General features: G+C 55.1%; 1 protein-coding gene across 1 annotated transcript; it reads right to left on the bottom strand.

The window, feature by feature from the left end:
* Positions 1-2,202: 2,202 nt before the first annotated feature.
* Positions 2,203-7,611, bottom strand: TLX1 (T cell leukemia homeobox 1; the record flags this gene model as incomplete). The annotated part of the gene is made up of 3 exons (XM_079899701.1): positions 6,880-7,611; positions 4,616-4,817; positions 2,203-2,425 (listed from the first exon to the last, which is right to left on the bottom strand). The coding sequence occupies exons 1-3, from the start codon at positions 7,457-7,459 to the stop codon at positions 2,203-2,205; spliced, it is 1,005 nt and encodes a 334-aa protein (XP_079755827.1). The 5' UTR covers positions 7,460-7,611.
* Between the last annotated feature and the right edge of the window lie 7,859 nt (positions 7,612-15,470).

Genomic DNA, 15,470 nt, shown 5'->3' on the forward strand with positions numbered 1-15,470 from the left:
TGGCAGATCCAGGATGGCAGTCTGGGGAGGATGAGGGCTCTAATGGTTTCCATAACTCTCCTCCACTCAACCCCAGTGTGGGTGCACACAGCTCTGCATACACGAACAAGCCCCACACCCCACTCTCTTCTAGTTTTAGCCACAAAGTTCTCTCACTCTCCCATCCCAAAGAAACAGCCCCCTATGCCCCCACCCTACTCTACAAGGATGGCATGTTCCCCAAAGTCTTCACCACCTAGCCTCTTCCAGAAAAGCAGGCTCAAGTCAGTTTTGTGCATCCTGAGATTGGTCTAGTATGCAGGGGACTAAATGTTATGGGGAGGGCCGTGTACTGTGGCTGCTGTCCCTGCTAAAGTGGTCTGGGGCCTCCCTGAAGGTCCCTGGGAAGTCTGTTTTTCAGATTCCCTCCTAAGCCAGCCTAGTGCTGGAAGCTGGGAAATCTTGTTTTGAGCACCACAGAGGATCCTGACCTGATTACTGACAGCATGCCCCAGTCTCTGCAGCTTGCTGGGTAACAGCCTGGAACCCCCAAACTCCAAGCCGATGCTGATACCCCCACAATGTATCTGCACACCCCACCTTAGACCCCCACCACCATGTACACTAGCAGTGCACAATTACACCCACTCACACAACACCACACACACTCACCTGCAGGGACAGTCACCCACAATGATCCACACTCCCCATTAATTCACTCCCCCAATTATATACGGTCTCACACAAATATATACAGTAAAACACATCTCACACATGATTGCATTCATACAATTATAGATGATACACAATCACAAACATTCACACATTTAACACAAGAATAGATTCACAATGAGAAACTAATATGTACTTTCACAAACATTACCACATGATTCGTTCACAATCACAGACGCTGGTGATTACACAGCTATCCAAAAAGCCACATTCATACATGGTCACACAGACACCACCACAAGTTCGTATGTATAATGGTAGTTTCGATTTGCAACTTAAGCAGAATAAGCACACACAACTGCAAACAAAATTACACAATCGAACACTTACAAACATTCATTATCAGTGAAATCCTGATTGCCCACACCCATCACAAACACACAATGCACACGCATAACTCTCACACCCAAAGACAAATCTCTAGCACTGGCTCTCCCAACTTTCCTCAGCACTGCCTTCTCTCCATTTCTTCCCCTCCTTCTTTCCTCTCTCCAGAGCCTGTACGTCCTGGTCCCCAGATGTCCCTCAAATTTAGGTACCAGGGGCTGCCCTGGCTGTACCAGCTCACACCAAACCCAAGTAGCTGGAACGTGCTGGGCTCAGCAAGGAGCAGGCAGCCTTGACTCCGGATCCGGAGGGTTTTATTATTTTTTCACATAAATTACACAAGCACTTTATAAAAAGGTTACACAGAGAACACCTTATAAGTGCATAACTTAAACGCCCCCTACGAACAGGATCTGGAGAAATAGGCTGAGTTTGTGTGGAAACCTGTCTGTGCGTACCTGGGTGTGGCTAGGCTATGTGATGGGGGTCTGGCAGGCCAAGTGACACTGTTGTGGCTGCTGTGTGTGTGACGATGTGTCACACTGTGACCGTGACCTTGTGTTTGTGAGAAGCGCCATGCTGTTCAGAATGAATCTGGGTCACCCCTGATAGTAAGGGTCAAGGGTGTGAAGGCTATGGCCCTGTGTGTGCATAACACTCTGCCATAGGTCCCCTGTGTGTGACTGTGGGGTGACACCAGGAGGGACAGTGAAATCACCTCTGTGAGGGCCTGTGGGTGTCCGTGTATGATGCGGAGTGGAAAACAGAGTGCTCTCCCCAGGGCAAGTTCAAATGACAGCTCATGCTGTCCTCTGGGGTTCCCAGAAGCTCTTCTTCCTCCACCTTTCCTGCCTCTCTCAGTCCCACGTTAAAAATCAGAATAAAATAAAAGAGACGCAAACGGAGGACTCCGAACAGTTCCAGCAGGCGCCAGACCGCATAGGCATCTGGGAGGCGGCCGCGCGTCCCTTTCTTGCGCGGTCTTCTCTTCTTTTCCACCAAAAAGCGAACAGCGTCGGCACGAGAGCGCGGGCTGGTGCGGAGGGAGGGGCACGGCGTTCCCCTGCTGCGTGCAGTCTTCGGCAGGAGGGCGGCGAGAGTCGCGGCTCTCAGGCCTCGCGACCCTTGGCTGGGCCCGGGTCTCATGGGGCGGAGCAGGCAGGCTCACTCACAGGCCGACGCCACGGACGTGACGCTGGTGATCTTGGTCGAGTCGTCAGACCACGGCTGCAGGTTCTGCAGGGCGAAGAGCGAGGAGTTGTGCACGCAGAGCGGGTCGGCGGGCAGCGGCTGCGCCAGGCTCTTCTGGAAGGCCTCTTGCTGCAGCTGCAGGAGGATGCGGTTCGCCTGCTGCCTCTCGGCCTCACGCTCCTCCGCGGTCTGCCGCCTGCACCGGGGACAAGCCGTTACCGACGCTTCGGGCGCGCTCCCAGGAGACAGCCTGAACGAGCGGGCACTGCTCCCCTTCGCGGCCCCCAATTTCCACTTGGGCCCCTTGAATGCATTCCCTTATCTTGAGGGTCCTGACTCCACAAAGACTGGAAGCCCCAAAAGTAGATTGGGGGGTATCCTGGGGGAGCTGTGGGGAAATCCGCTAGGCCCAAGCAGCTGGGGCTCCCCGGCTCCAGGCAGGGCCCACACCCTCACCAGCCTGGAAGGCGCAGCCAGGGCTAGGATGGCATTTCGCCTCTCCCCAGACCCCAGGAAGACCAGGAGCCTTCCCAAGTCTGAGGGGCCTCACCCTCCTCACCAGTCCAGGGCAGAGGCAAGGGCCAGTGGATATGAGCTGCCCTGACAGACCTCTCTTCTCCCCCTTCCCTCTGCGAACCTCTCCCAGTCTTCTGACCTCCTGCGCCAAGCCCTGTGCCCTGCTGGGATTCCCGCCGGACCGGCCGGCTTCCTCCAAGGCGGTCCAGGGAGGCGATGACTCACTTATTCCATTTAATGCCTTCCCTCCACCCCGTCAACTGAGATCAAACGTCTGTCTCTAAGGTGGACAGACCTAATGGGAGTCCCCGGGGCCTCCAGAAGCAATTTGTAGGCGATCGATGAAGCCGCGCGAAGCCGGCGAGGGCCTCTCTCAGCGGCGGACGCCGGCCTCCTCGCCGCCCCTTCAAGCCTTTTCTCTCTGTGTCTTTCTGTCTCTCGTCTTCCCCTTCTTCCCCGCATTTCAAACTATGTCTCTTCCTTTAGACTTTGTGTCTTTTTTTCCTCTTGTTTTCTCTCACCCCACCCTCTTCCTTCTCTCAGAATTTCAGGGAATTTGTTTGAAACGAAAATGAAGGTTTTAGTCAACTATGGCTTTCCTTTATTGTACATAAGACTTCTTCAGGCTGACTGTTTTTTCCTTTTCTCCCTGGGTGGGGTGTTTGTCTTTGCCGCCAACCCCCTTGTGTATCAGTTTCTCTCTGTCTGCTATTCTCTATTTTTCTCTGTGTCCTGACCCCAAGGGCTTGCCTGACCCCCTCCCCTCCCCTATGCTGCAGCCCCGGTGGGCCTTGGGAACGCAAGTACGTCCACCCCCCTCCCCCCCCCAGCCCTTGCTCCCTCCTTAGCTTTCCAGAGGTCTGGAGCAACGTCTCCCACCCCTTCCCCAGCAGCAGGAATGTGGGGGGAGCAGCAGACTCGCGGGGCAGTGGCTTCCTTTGTGGCCACGGCGGCAGATTCCTAGCCTTCATTCAGAAAAAGAAACTTCAATTCCTTCCTCCGGACCCAGGCCCTCCCGGCCAGGCGCCGGGGACTTCGCCCAGACTCTCTTGCTCTCCCCACTGAGGCCTGAGCTAGCAAGAAACTCCCGGCACGTGTGGAACCGAGTATGCGGGCCAGATGTGCGGGAGGGTGCAGGGGTGCAAGAGGGTGCAATCGGAGAAAGCGCCTGTGTGGGGGGAAAAATGAGTGTAGTTGTGGGTGTGTGACGTGAGAAGAGAAAATGTTTCTCTCTCTCTCACTCACACACATACACCCATCTGCTCCTGATTGATCCCCCTTTCAGTAGGACCCTCGAAAACCCCGCCGCAGCCGGCGCAGATTGATTTCCCCCTTCCCCGGTAGGGGAACCGCTGCGCCCAGGCGAGGCGTCTGGGGAGGAGTGAGTCAGTAGGGCCCAGGCCCACGGTATGGGGTCCCAGACGCTCTAGCGGGAGCCCCGGCTGGGGCGCAGAAACAGGGCGCCTGCCATCCTGCCTCCGGTCTCCGGGATAGACGAGGCATCTCTGTACACGTAAGTTTGCGCAAACAAAAAGTCCCTCAGGACGCACTGATCTCGGAAGCCTGGACTGCGTAGACTGCGCTCAAACCCGGACGTTTCCCCAAGCAGCGGCGGAGACCAGCCGCGTTTACACCCGCACTGAGTGTGCGCCCCCGGGCCAGAAAGCCTTAAAGAAAAACAGCTGGGGCTCTCGGCCCCGTCCAGTCATCGGCCCCGGTGGCTTTCCGCTCCCCGCGAGCCTAGCAGAGCAGCGCTCTCCTCCGAACCAGAGCCATAGGAAAGTGGCGAGCATGGGAGTATGAACGCCCCCAGAGAGGCCCGGAGCCGGAGACTGCGCCACCCACGGCCGCGCCCGCCCAGCGCGCTTACCTCCACTTTGTCCGCCGGTTCTGGAACCAGGTTTTGACTTGCGCGTCGGTCATTTTGAGCGCCTTGGCCAGGGCGGCGCGCTCGGCCGAGGCCAGGTACTTCTGGCGGTGGAAGCGCTTCTCTAGCTCGCAGATCTGCAGGCGCGTGAAGGACGTGCGCGGCTTCTTCTTCTTGGGGGGCGTCCGATTCTGATAGGGGTGACCTATACGGCGTGTTACAGTGAAGGGTGAGAGGGCCACTGGAGCGGGAGACAGACAGACGGCAGAGGCAAGCGGCAGAGCGTCAGGAGGCGTCCCAGGCCCGACACCCCGCGAGTCAGCGAGCGCAGCGGCTAGACCCCAAGAGAAGAGCTGTGGTCCTCCCGTCAGCCCTCAGCTCCAAGCCCGCGGCGTGAAATGGCCTCCGCCCGCCCGCCAGGCCGACGCCGCTGCTGCCACCACGGAGACCTCCCTAGCCCTGACCTCCCACGTGTCCATCACACACAGCCGCAGTCTCCTTGAGGGGCACGTCTGAGGCGAGCTAAAGGTCGCAGTTCCCCCCATAGCCTCAGGTCTCCAGCCTCAGAGAAGCTGCCCAACGGTAAGAGGCTATCCTTGGTCAAGGCCCTGAATGCTGGGTCCTGACTTGAGGCCTCCATCACACAGCAACATACACAGACACATCACATACAACAGGGGCAAATTATAGATCTATACACCCAGACAAGCTGACACCCAGACAAGCACAGGCACAAAGGCAGATGCATAAGGTGACAGCCATATACTCCCTCAGAACCTTCTTTAGGCCTAAAGCAAGATTACGGCAGGCTGTGGCTCCCCTAGGTAGGCTACGTGGAGTACCTTTTCGCCAGAGACCCAGGCCCAGTGGGTTCCAGGCTTGGGGGTGGGGAGGGTGTTCCATCAGAGTCTTTTAAGACCAGCTTGGCCTGGGTGGGGGGAGTGGGATGGGGCACTAGGCCCTGCCTCCCCAGGCCTGAGAGGACTTGGGTTGGGGCACTGGGGCCCCTTCTGGAGGCCCAGAGCGGAATGGCTCTTCTACCTCCCTCCACCCCACTTTGCCACAAACCCAGGGTCTGGGCCAAGGTTCCAAAGCTGGAACAGGGGCTTAGCCCAGGGTCTAGCTCTTAACTGCTTATTCCCCTTCCACCATTGGGCCCTGGAGCCCGAGCCCCATGGGAGCCCCACGTCGTGGTCGGTCGGCAGCCGCCTATGCCTCCTGCTTCCTCTGTCTAAGGCCCGGCCAGGAACTCAGGCTCAACTCGTGGCTGCCTCCCAGCGGGCTTGGTCCGGCGGGAGGATTGTAGTCTCGGATCCAGGGAACGCTAAGGGCGGCGGGAAGTGAGGCCGGGGAAAGGGGCCCGCGTAGGATCGAGAGCCGAGTGCCGTGAGCGGAAGAGGGAACGGAGGGAGCCGAGGCAAGCGGAGGAAGGCGCGGAGCAGGCAGCTGAGAGGGCGGCAGGCGGAAGCCGCCGAGTGCGTAATCGTCCCAGGAGTTCTTTCGGCTGCCGATCGATCACGGGCCTGGCCGGTGCATTATTAACGCCGGAGGAAACAAGGCTGGGCCCAGAGGGGAGGACGCCGAGCCGGGACAGAACGAAAATGAAGCGGGCGGCTCAGCCTCGCGCTGCCAGTGACCCGGACGGAGCCTGCAGTCCGGGAAGAAGGGCCCGCCAGCTCTGTTGCTTTACTCCGGCTCGGAGCCTCTACCGGGTTCGGCAGCGCGACGGGCACTGGACCACGGAGCGTGAAGTGTGTGTGTGTGTGTGTGTGTGTGTGTGTGTGTGTGTGTGTGTGTGTGTGTGTGTGTGTGTGTGTGTGTACCTGTTTTCCTTGCGTCTGATTCTGGGGCTCGCCGCCTCGGCCAGAGAACGTCTGCCGGGACGCAAGAAACAGTTTGTTCACATCGCGCCCCTTTCTCCGAGATACCCGAGCCCCAAATGCCGGCGGAAGGTAGTAGCCCCGAAGCTACATTCCCCTTCCCTCCGCCTGACCGGGCCCAGGGACTCCGAGAGGGGATCAGGGAGAGCTTCTCAGAGCAGGGGTCCTGTGGGAGAGACGGAGAGGGGCCCAGGCTGGGAGAACTCTTCCAGCAAGTCGATTCCGCGAGCTTAGAGAGGTGGCGGGCGGCTGAACTTGGGGGAGGCACCAAGAGGAGCTGGGAGACCTGGCGCACAGAGCGGGCTGCGGGGAGCCACGGGGCAGGAGTGAGGGGGTAGAGGAGAGCCGGGACCGCGGCCAGGCGGGGCGCGCGCGGGCCGGACTCACCTGTGAACCTGTCCTTTGTGTATCTGCGGTTACTCTCCATCCAGGGAAAGGTGAGGCCGGTGAGGTTGTTGACGCCCGGCACGGCAGGCACGGAGGGCACGGTGGGCAAACCGGTAGCCAGAGGTTGAGGGTGGGCCACCGCTCCAGCTAGCGGCCTGTGCGCGGGCACTCGTATCACCCCCGCAGCGCTCAGCGCCCCCGCCCCGCCGCCGCCGCCGCCGCCGCCGCCGGCGGCGGGACCGGGGCCGCCCGCCAAGGCCATGTTCACGTTGTAGGAGCCGGCCAGCGGGCCCATGCTGCAGGCGCCGCCGCCGCCGCCGCCCACCGGGCCACCGGGGCCGCTCGGGCCTCCAGCGCCATAGGCCCCCGCGCCCCCGGCCCCCGCCCCGGCCGCGGGGCCCCCGCCGCCGTAAGGGTAAGCGCCTCCAACCAAACAGCCAAGGCCGTATTCTCCGTCCTGGAGGCGAGAGGAGGGCCCCATGCAGCTGCCCTGGTCCGGGCTGTTGAGGATCTGGTCGATGCCAAAGCTGATGGGCTCCGCGTGGCCCGGGTGGAGATGGTGCGGACCCAGGTGCTCCATGCTAGCCCCCGACCCCGGCCCTGCGGTGGGCGGGGGGGCTGGGCGGTGGCACTCGCTGTGCTTGGCTCGGGGGCAGCGCGCAGCGGCGCTGAGGCGCGGAGGCACTGAGGCGGCGGCGGCTCCTGGCTGCGCTGAGACTTGGAGGCTAAGTGCGCAGAGGGGCTAAAGTAGGGGGGAGGGGAAGGAGAGAGGGGGCGCCGTATTCTTCCCCTCTCCGGCTGCTCCTTCCCCTCTCCGGCTGCTCGCTAGCTGTTGACTCTGGGACATCAATCACCGGGCGAAAAACCACGGTGCGAGTGAGCCTCGCCGTTTCGGCCGGGTCTCTCCATTGGCTGTGCGCGGAGAGGAGCGGGGTGAATGACAGCGCGGGGGAGGGGCGGAGAACGGGAGAGGGAGGCCTGGAGCCGAGACAGATGTAGGAGCCCGAGACGGAGGGCCTGAGACAGAGGCTCAGAGAAGTAGTTCAAGAAGAGAGAGAAGAGGCCAACCAGAGGCTTAAGAGGAGAAAGAAAAAGAATAGGAGGCCGGCATTCCCAGAGACCGATAGACAGATGGCCCCAAGGAGGTGGAGGTCAGAGTCCTCTTCCCAGCCTGGCAGGAGCCGCCCGCTTGCTTAGAATTGGGCCAAAGGGGCCAGCCCACCAGGCCTCTGGGGAAGGGGCATCCCAGCGCTACTGGAGAATCACCTCAAGGGCTCAGCTGGGAAGCACCTGTCTGTCAACCAGAGGGTTTACTCCAAACTTGCAGTCCGGCTTGTTAGAAAGTAGAAGACTGTCTACTCCCCGGGTATGGAGCCCAGGCCCCTGAGGCAGGAAGGTGAGTTCAGGCTTGTCTTTTAAAACACAGGCCTATGAACAACTGGCTATATGTTGTTGAAAAAGTCAGCAACAGCCCCAGCTCTGCCAGTTTAGAGAAACTGAGGGAGGGAAGACTTCCTGAAAGACAGGCACAAGTCAAGGGAGTTGGCTTGGGGCCTGCTGTTGGGGTGTCCAGGCATCAAGACACCCCCTTTCCTTTTAAATAGACAGAAGCCTCAAGAAGCAGTTCTCACAGTATGTGAATGAATTCAATCAGATTGCTTTCATCTAGCAACTAGCCCAGGGCTGGCTATTCCAAGCAAGAAACCTTTGTATTATAGTGAGGGGAAGGAGTTATTTTCTTACTTTTGGAATCTTGGAAGGGAGGCCTAGGGGCTTAAAACAGTGAGGGCTGGGTATGGTGGGACCAAGATCAGGGAAGTACATCTAGGACAAATTTAAGCCTTTTCAAAGTTTTGCCTGTGGCTGACTGGCTTAGAGCCCAGGAGAGAAGAAGGAAACTCCCTTTTTCTGCTTCCCCTCTTCTCCTCTCTACTAGAGAAAGATCTGCTCCCTCCCAGGAGCCAAGCCCTGGTAAGGGCACAAGTTGGATCACTTGGGATCTATTTCTGGTTTATTTCAGATTCAACAGGCCTTCAGGGAGGGACTGTCTCTATCAGACAAGATGCTAGCATGTGGAGGCTCACATTCTACTTAACACATCTCATTGCAATCTATTTGCTTTGGCCATGTCTGTTACTTTAACCTGAAGAGATCTCCTTGGAGGCAGGGAATGGCTTAGTCGTCTCTGTTCCCCCCTGTGGAATACAACCCACAAAATATCCTCATCTTGGGTAAATAATGAATGAAAGAACCTCCTTATTCAACAAATATTTTATTGAGTGCCTACTGTGTGTCAGTCACTGTTCTTGGCACTGGGAAAACAGCGGTGAACAAAACAAAGTTCCTGTCCTCATGGAGTTTACATTCCACAGAATGGAATACAAGAAACAAAGAAGCAAATACAATAAGCCAGATGGTGGTAAGTGTTACAGAAAACACTATAAACTCTACTACACCAACTCTTCAAGATGAGTATTATTCCCGTTTTCTGGATTCAAGGAAACCACATTTCAACGAGGCTAAGTGACTTGATCAAGATGGAGGAGCTGGATTCAACTTGCTTTTATGGGTTGGCCTGGAAGCCTGGCTGCTGGTTGGAGGCACACCTCTATGGGAAAACCCTTGCCTGGGCTCCAGACAGGTGGACAAAGGCCCACTCACGACAAAGCCAGATATGAAGTTGGTGGTTGTTTGTAAACACTAAGCAGAAACATGAGCGAGAACTCTACTCCCTTGCCAGTTCTCTCCTCTCCATCCACCCAAACAGGAGGGTACTATACTTCTACACAGGACGTTCCAGAACATTTTTTGGAAGTTGTTTGAGCCTGAATGAGTCTCTTTCTTGCCTCTTATCTTGAGGGAACTAAAGCAGAGATAAACATAAATGTTTTACTGAGAAACTACTGTGTGCCAGGCACCACACCGATCTCATTTAAGACTCACAACAATCCTGTGAAATTAATAGAAACATCCTCATTTTTAAATAATTAAGAAAACAGAATGAATGTTCATAGCAGTATTATTCATAATGGCCAAAAAGTGGAAACAACTCAGATGTCCATCATCTGATGAATGGATAAATAAAATGTGGTATATCCATACAATGGAATGTTATTCAACCATAAAAAGGAATAAAAAGTAAATCCTACAATACAGAAAATCCTAGAAAACATCATGTTAAGTGAAAGAAGCCAGGCACAAAAAGGCCACATGTTGTATGATTCCATTTATATGAACCATCCAGAATAGGTAAATGCGTAGAAGCAGAAAGTAGATTAGTGGTTGCCAGGAGCTGGGAGTGGGGTGGGCGGAGTGGGAATTGGCTGCAAAAGCATACAAAGGTTCTTTCTCTCTCTTTTTTTTAATTGGCGTAAAATTGCTTTACAATGTTGTGTTAGTTTCTGGTGTACAATGTACACCAGAACAATGAAGTGAATCAGCTATATGTATACCTATATCCTCTCCCTCTTGGACCTCCCTCCCACGCCCCCACCCCACCCATCTAGTTTGTCACAGAGCACCAAGCTGAGCTCTCTGTGCTATACAGCAGGTTCCCACTAGCTATCTATTTTACACATGGTAGTATATTTATGTCAAACCTGATCTCCCAGTTTGTCCCACCCTCCCCTTCCCCCTACGTCCACATGTCTGTTCTCTATGTCTACGTCTCTATTCCTTCCCTACAAATAGGTTCATCTGTACCATATTTCTGGATTCCACGTATATGCATTAATATATGATATTTGTTTTTCTCTTTCTGGCTTACTTCACTCTGTATGACAGACTCTAGGTCCATCCACATCTCTACAAATGACCCTTTTTATGGCTGAGTAATATTCCATTGTATATATGTACCACATCTTCTTTATCTATTCATGTATCATTGGACATTTAGCTTGTTTCCATGTCCTGGCTATTGTAAATAGTGCTGCAATGAATATTGGGGTCCATGTGTCCTTTTGAATTCTGGTTTTCTCAGGGCATATGCCCAGTAGTGGGATTGCTGGGTCATATGGTAGTTCTAGCTTTAGTTTTTTAAGGAACCTCCATAGTGGCTGTATGAATTTACATTCCCACCAACAGTGCAAAAGGGTTCCCTTTTCTCCACACCTTCTCCAGCATTTACTGTTTGTAGATCTTTTTGTAGTTATGTAAATATTCTAGAATTAGATAGTGGTGATGGTTGCACAACTTTGTAAATATACTAAAAAACCACTGAATTGTATGATTTAAAGGGCTGAATATTATGGTACATGAATTATATCTCATTTTTTATTTTAATTTTTAAATTTTTTTCAAGTTCTTTTTTAAAATAAATTTATTTATTTACTTATTGGCTGCATTGGGTCTTCATTGCTGTGCACAGATTTTTTCTAGTTGCAGCAAGCAGGGGCTACTCTTCGCTGCGGTGCGCGGGTTTCTCATTGAGGCGGCTTCTCTTGTTGCGGATCATGGGCTCTAGGCATGCAGGCTCAGTAGCTGTGGTGCATGGGCTTAGTTGCTTCGCGGCACGTGGGATCTTCCCAGACCAGGGCTCAAACCTGTGTCCCCTGAATTGGCAGGCGGATTCTTAACCACTGCACCACCAGGGAAGTCTATTTTTTTTTTAAAAAAAAAGGAAACAAAAACTAACACTTGGTGAGATGAACAAACTTTCCAGAAATCCCACAGACAGAAGAGGACTTTTTGGGAACCCCCAAATCTGAACTATTTTCTCTGTATAAGGCTGAAAATGATGGGGAGGGGTGCTTCAGCTTCCTTTGATGCTGGGTCCCAGTTGCCTTGCTCCTGTTAGTCAAGAAGTCATATTTGAGTCTAACCACAGTTCTGCCTGCTGCAATTAAAACCCTGTCTTTTGGGCTTCCCTGGTGGCACAGTGGTTGAGAGTCCGCCTGCTGATGCAGGGGACACGGGTTCGTACCCTGGTCCGGGAAGATCCCACATGCCACGGAGCGGCTGGGCCCATGAGCCATGGCTGCTGAGCCTGTGCGTCCGGAGCCTGTGCTCCGCAATGGGAGAGGCCACAACAGTGAGAGGCCCGTGTACCACAAAAAACAAACAAACAAAAAAAACCCTGTCTTTCTAGGTAACCCTCAGAACAACTTCTCTTTGCCACTCTCTGGCTCATGCTGGAAACCCCATGAGTGTTCCTCACACTTTTCTTCCTCCTTTCTTCTTCCTCCAGATGGACCTTTCCAGACCCTATGAATTTCCAACCCTGCCTGTTCCAACCCTTTGGGCGTCTGCCTCACTCACCTCCTCAGGTCTGGCACCAGTTGTCCAGAGTACCTGGGAGGAGACCTCGCCCTTGCTGGCCCAGCCTAGGGTGGCAGAGGTCACAGCCGCCTAGTGGCCCACTAAGACTGTCAGGGTGCTCTTCTCATCAAAACCCAACAACCCAGGGATGTCCTAACTTTCCCCTGCCCTCACAGCTGCCCGCCTGCCTGATGTTTGCAGTGCTTCCCACTCACCTCTCTTGCTTATGAGTCAACTTTTATCCCAATCTAGTTCTGAGGTGCTGGCCTCCCCACAGCTAGAGTTTTTGAGTCCACTCTAACCTCAGCCTTTGTTTCCCGCTGGGATAGCTGCTGAGGGGCCAGGGTTACTCTCTCAGTCCCATCTCTGCCTAGGAAGATGAGACAAAAGGGTGAGGATTCATTGGGCTCTGCCCCCTCACCTCCCCGGAAGCAGTGTTACCTGAGCACAGTGCTGCAGGTTGGGAAGTTTTCTGAAATGGGGGAGGAGACTCACACAGAGCTTATAGTCAGTGCAGCTTCGGTGGAGGTGTTTCCACAGCGCTTTTTCATGCTTTGCAGAGTAGCCCTGTTAGGAAAGAGGTGGGGCGGGAAAGAAAGCAGGACCCACAAAGCACAAGTGATGTCCTAGGCACCTTCAGTCACAGGAATTATCTCATTTCATCTTCCAATAATCCTGTGATGTGGCTTTTGTTATCACCATTTTACAGATGAGAAAACTGACTCACGGAAACCCGGAAACGGACAGAGACTGGCTCAAATGCTGCTTTTCCGACTCCACTCATTACAAGCTGCTTCCTCAACACCAAACTTGGCAGTTGTGGTTCTTGCCTTGCAGGAGTATCCTGTGCACATCTAGGTGAGTTTGAGCCCTGAGGCCACCTGGTAACACCATCCCAACCCCAGCGCCATCCCAGCCCCCTCCCCTTGCCTGCAGGATAAAGAAGTACCTCCAATTAAAAGGGGAGCAGCTGGGGCTGAGGCTGGGGCAGGGGGAAGAGAAAAGGGAGGGCTCAGCCACAGGGGGAGGCCTCTTTGGATCCCACCCGGCTCCCTCTCCGCTCTGGGAGAGACCCCTGGGCCAGGGGTTGTCCTTTAGCTTAGGGGTGTTTGTGTAACTTAATTACTTTTTGTTTGTGGGACTGTGCCTCCATGAGGGGAAAGCTGCATGTGAAAGTGCATGACAGTGAGGGTAGCTGTGCAGACATACCGGGCATGTCTTTGAGGACTGATTTTGTTAATTTACCCAACAAGTATGTATTAAGTGTCTATGATGTATCAGTGTTAGACTGTTGGGATAGTACTGTGTTAGGCTATTGGGATATAACTGCAAGCAAAACACATGTCAGTAAGGGTGCTGGGAGAGAGGAAGGGAGTCTCGGTCATTTTTACAAACTGGATTTGTCTGCGTAAGGACGTATGTCAGTGAGAATGCAAGTGAATGTGTGTTTTCCGTAACAGGATAAGAATGTGTTTCTGTAACTGTTCCTCTGTAATGGGCACATACTCTAGGGCGAGAGTATCCTTCAGCTACTGTGTGACGGTGTGAGTGTAATAATGATGTGTGCTGCTGATGGTTTGTGTGCATCTGTGGGAGGAGCTTCTTATTTTCTAGGGTAATTGTTGGGGAAATAGCCACGTGTGGACCTGTGGGTGCGGGCAGCGGGAGACAGGGTATGCCCAACTGGCATTTTGAAGGGAAAGGATGGAACAGGCTGAGAAATATGTAAGGGGACATGTAACACAAAGCAGAGCAGGGGGGCCATTGGGGTCTGGATTCCCAGTACCAAAGGTACCCCTTCTGCCTTGCTTACCTGCCTCAGGAAAGGGGCAGAAAAAGTCCCCGTCCATGGAGGAAGCAGGTGAAGCTGGTGACTCAGGGACTTAGAAACCCAGTAAAGGGCACTTTACCTCTGAGGAACCTGGGGGTGAGGTGGTGGGAGAGATGACATTGTCTCTGGGAACCTGGGATGGAGGAGGAGGGAGTGAGCAGGTCAGGCTGAGTCCAGCCACACAATTCAGTGATCCTTCAGGGCAGGCAGTGGGGGCTGTCCAGGGCCAGTGCCAGGATGGCGCTTACAGAGCAAGGCCTGAGGATCTCTCCATCGTGGAAGGACAGGCACACATTTTCCCATCAGTGGAGGGACCACAAATGGGTCAAAGACAGAGGGACAGGGGACAGAGCTTCCCTGAGGTAGGGCACATCTCAGCTGTCACCTGACATAGGGGCCAGCACCTTCCTCCTCCTCCTACCCCCACAACCCAAAGCCTGCTTGAGCAATGGGGTCCTTATGTGCAGGCGCTCCCTTCTAGGCCTCCCCCTCAGCTTCTGACCCAAAGGAAGCTCTTGGCCCCACCACCTCTGGGCACTGAGCTAGGGCCTCAGCTCTCTCTGACCAACTCCTTCCCTCAGATCTCATCATCCAGCGCTGGTGCCCTTGACTGGGTGTGTCTTCCATGTTAGGTCTCCTCTCAGGAGCAAAGGGTGGAGTGGAGTAGGGTGGAGTAAGGCGGACAGGGGTGAGGTGGGGCGGGGGGTGAGCTGAGAGAAAGTTCGGGGCAAGACAGATCTTTATGGCCCTGCCATCCCCCGACAGGAGAGCTCCACAGGCACAGCCCAGGAGGGCTTCCCACTAGTGGGTCCCAGTAACTAGGACCCAGGGCCCCAGGAACATGCCAGCCTCCCCCACCCTTGTCCTCTACCCTTGGCCGTATTCAACGACCAGGTGTCCTGCTGGATCTGCGGAATTTCCTGTGGTGGAGGGCACCCCCTTAGCCAGGCCCTCAGCCGAGGTGCCTGGGAGGGAGCGGGAGCAGAGAGAGCACTAGCCTGATGCAGGTCAGCCCTCTGAGGACCGCCACCGCCTTCTAGGAACCTCCTCCCTGCGGCATGGGGCTGGCAGGCTCCCTTGGGGATCCACGGGTGCGACGGTCTCTCGCTCCGTCTCCGCAGGGAATCGGAGAATGAGGCCAGCTTTCCTGCTGGGCCACGAAGCTGCTGCAGCAGCCAGATCTACCCAGACTTCTCGCCTCAATTCCTCGCCCCTCCAGGAGCAGAGATTTGGCCTCAGAGGAAGGGCGGATGGAGACCTCCAAGCCCAGGAAACCCAGACTCCCAGGGCGCTCAATCCCAGGCTGCGGCCGGGAAGCCAGGTTGAAGGTCTCGCGGTAGCCCATAGGAGCTCGGGCTGCCTTCGCATGGACAGGTCTGGTAATTTTGAGAGCGCTCAGGGCACGTAGGAAGCTGCAGGCGTCCGCGGAGCCGCAACGGCGATGTTCCTGGCGAAGGAAAACCTGGCCGGCTCAAACCCCGCCGCCAATGAGAGGGTCTGGCCG

The sequence above is a fragment of the Stenella coeruleoalba genome (assembly GCF_951394435.1).
Source record: "Stenella coeruleoalba genome assembly, chromosome: 16".
In the NCBI taxonomy this organism is placed as follows: Eukaryota; Metazoa; Chordata; class Mammalia; order Artiodactyla; family Delphinidae; genus Stenella; species Stenella coeruleoalba.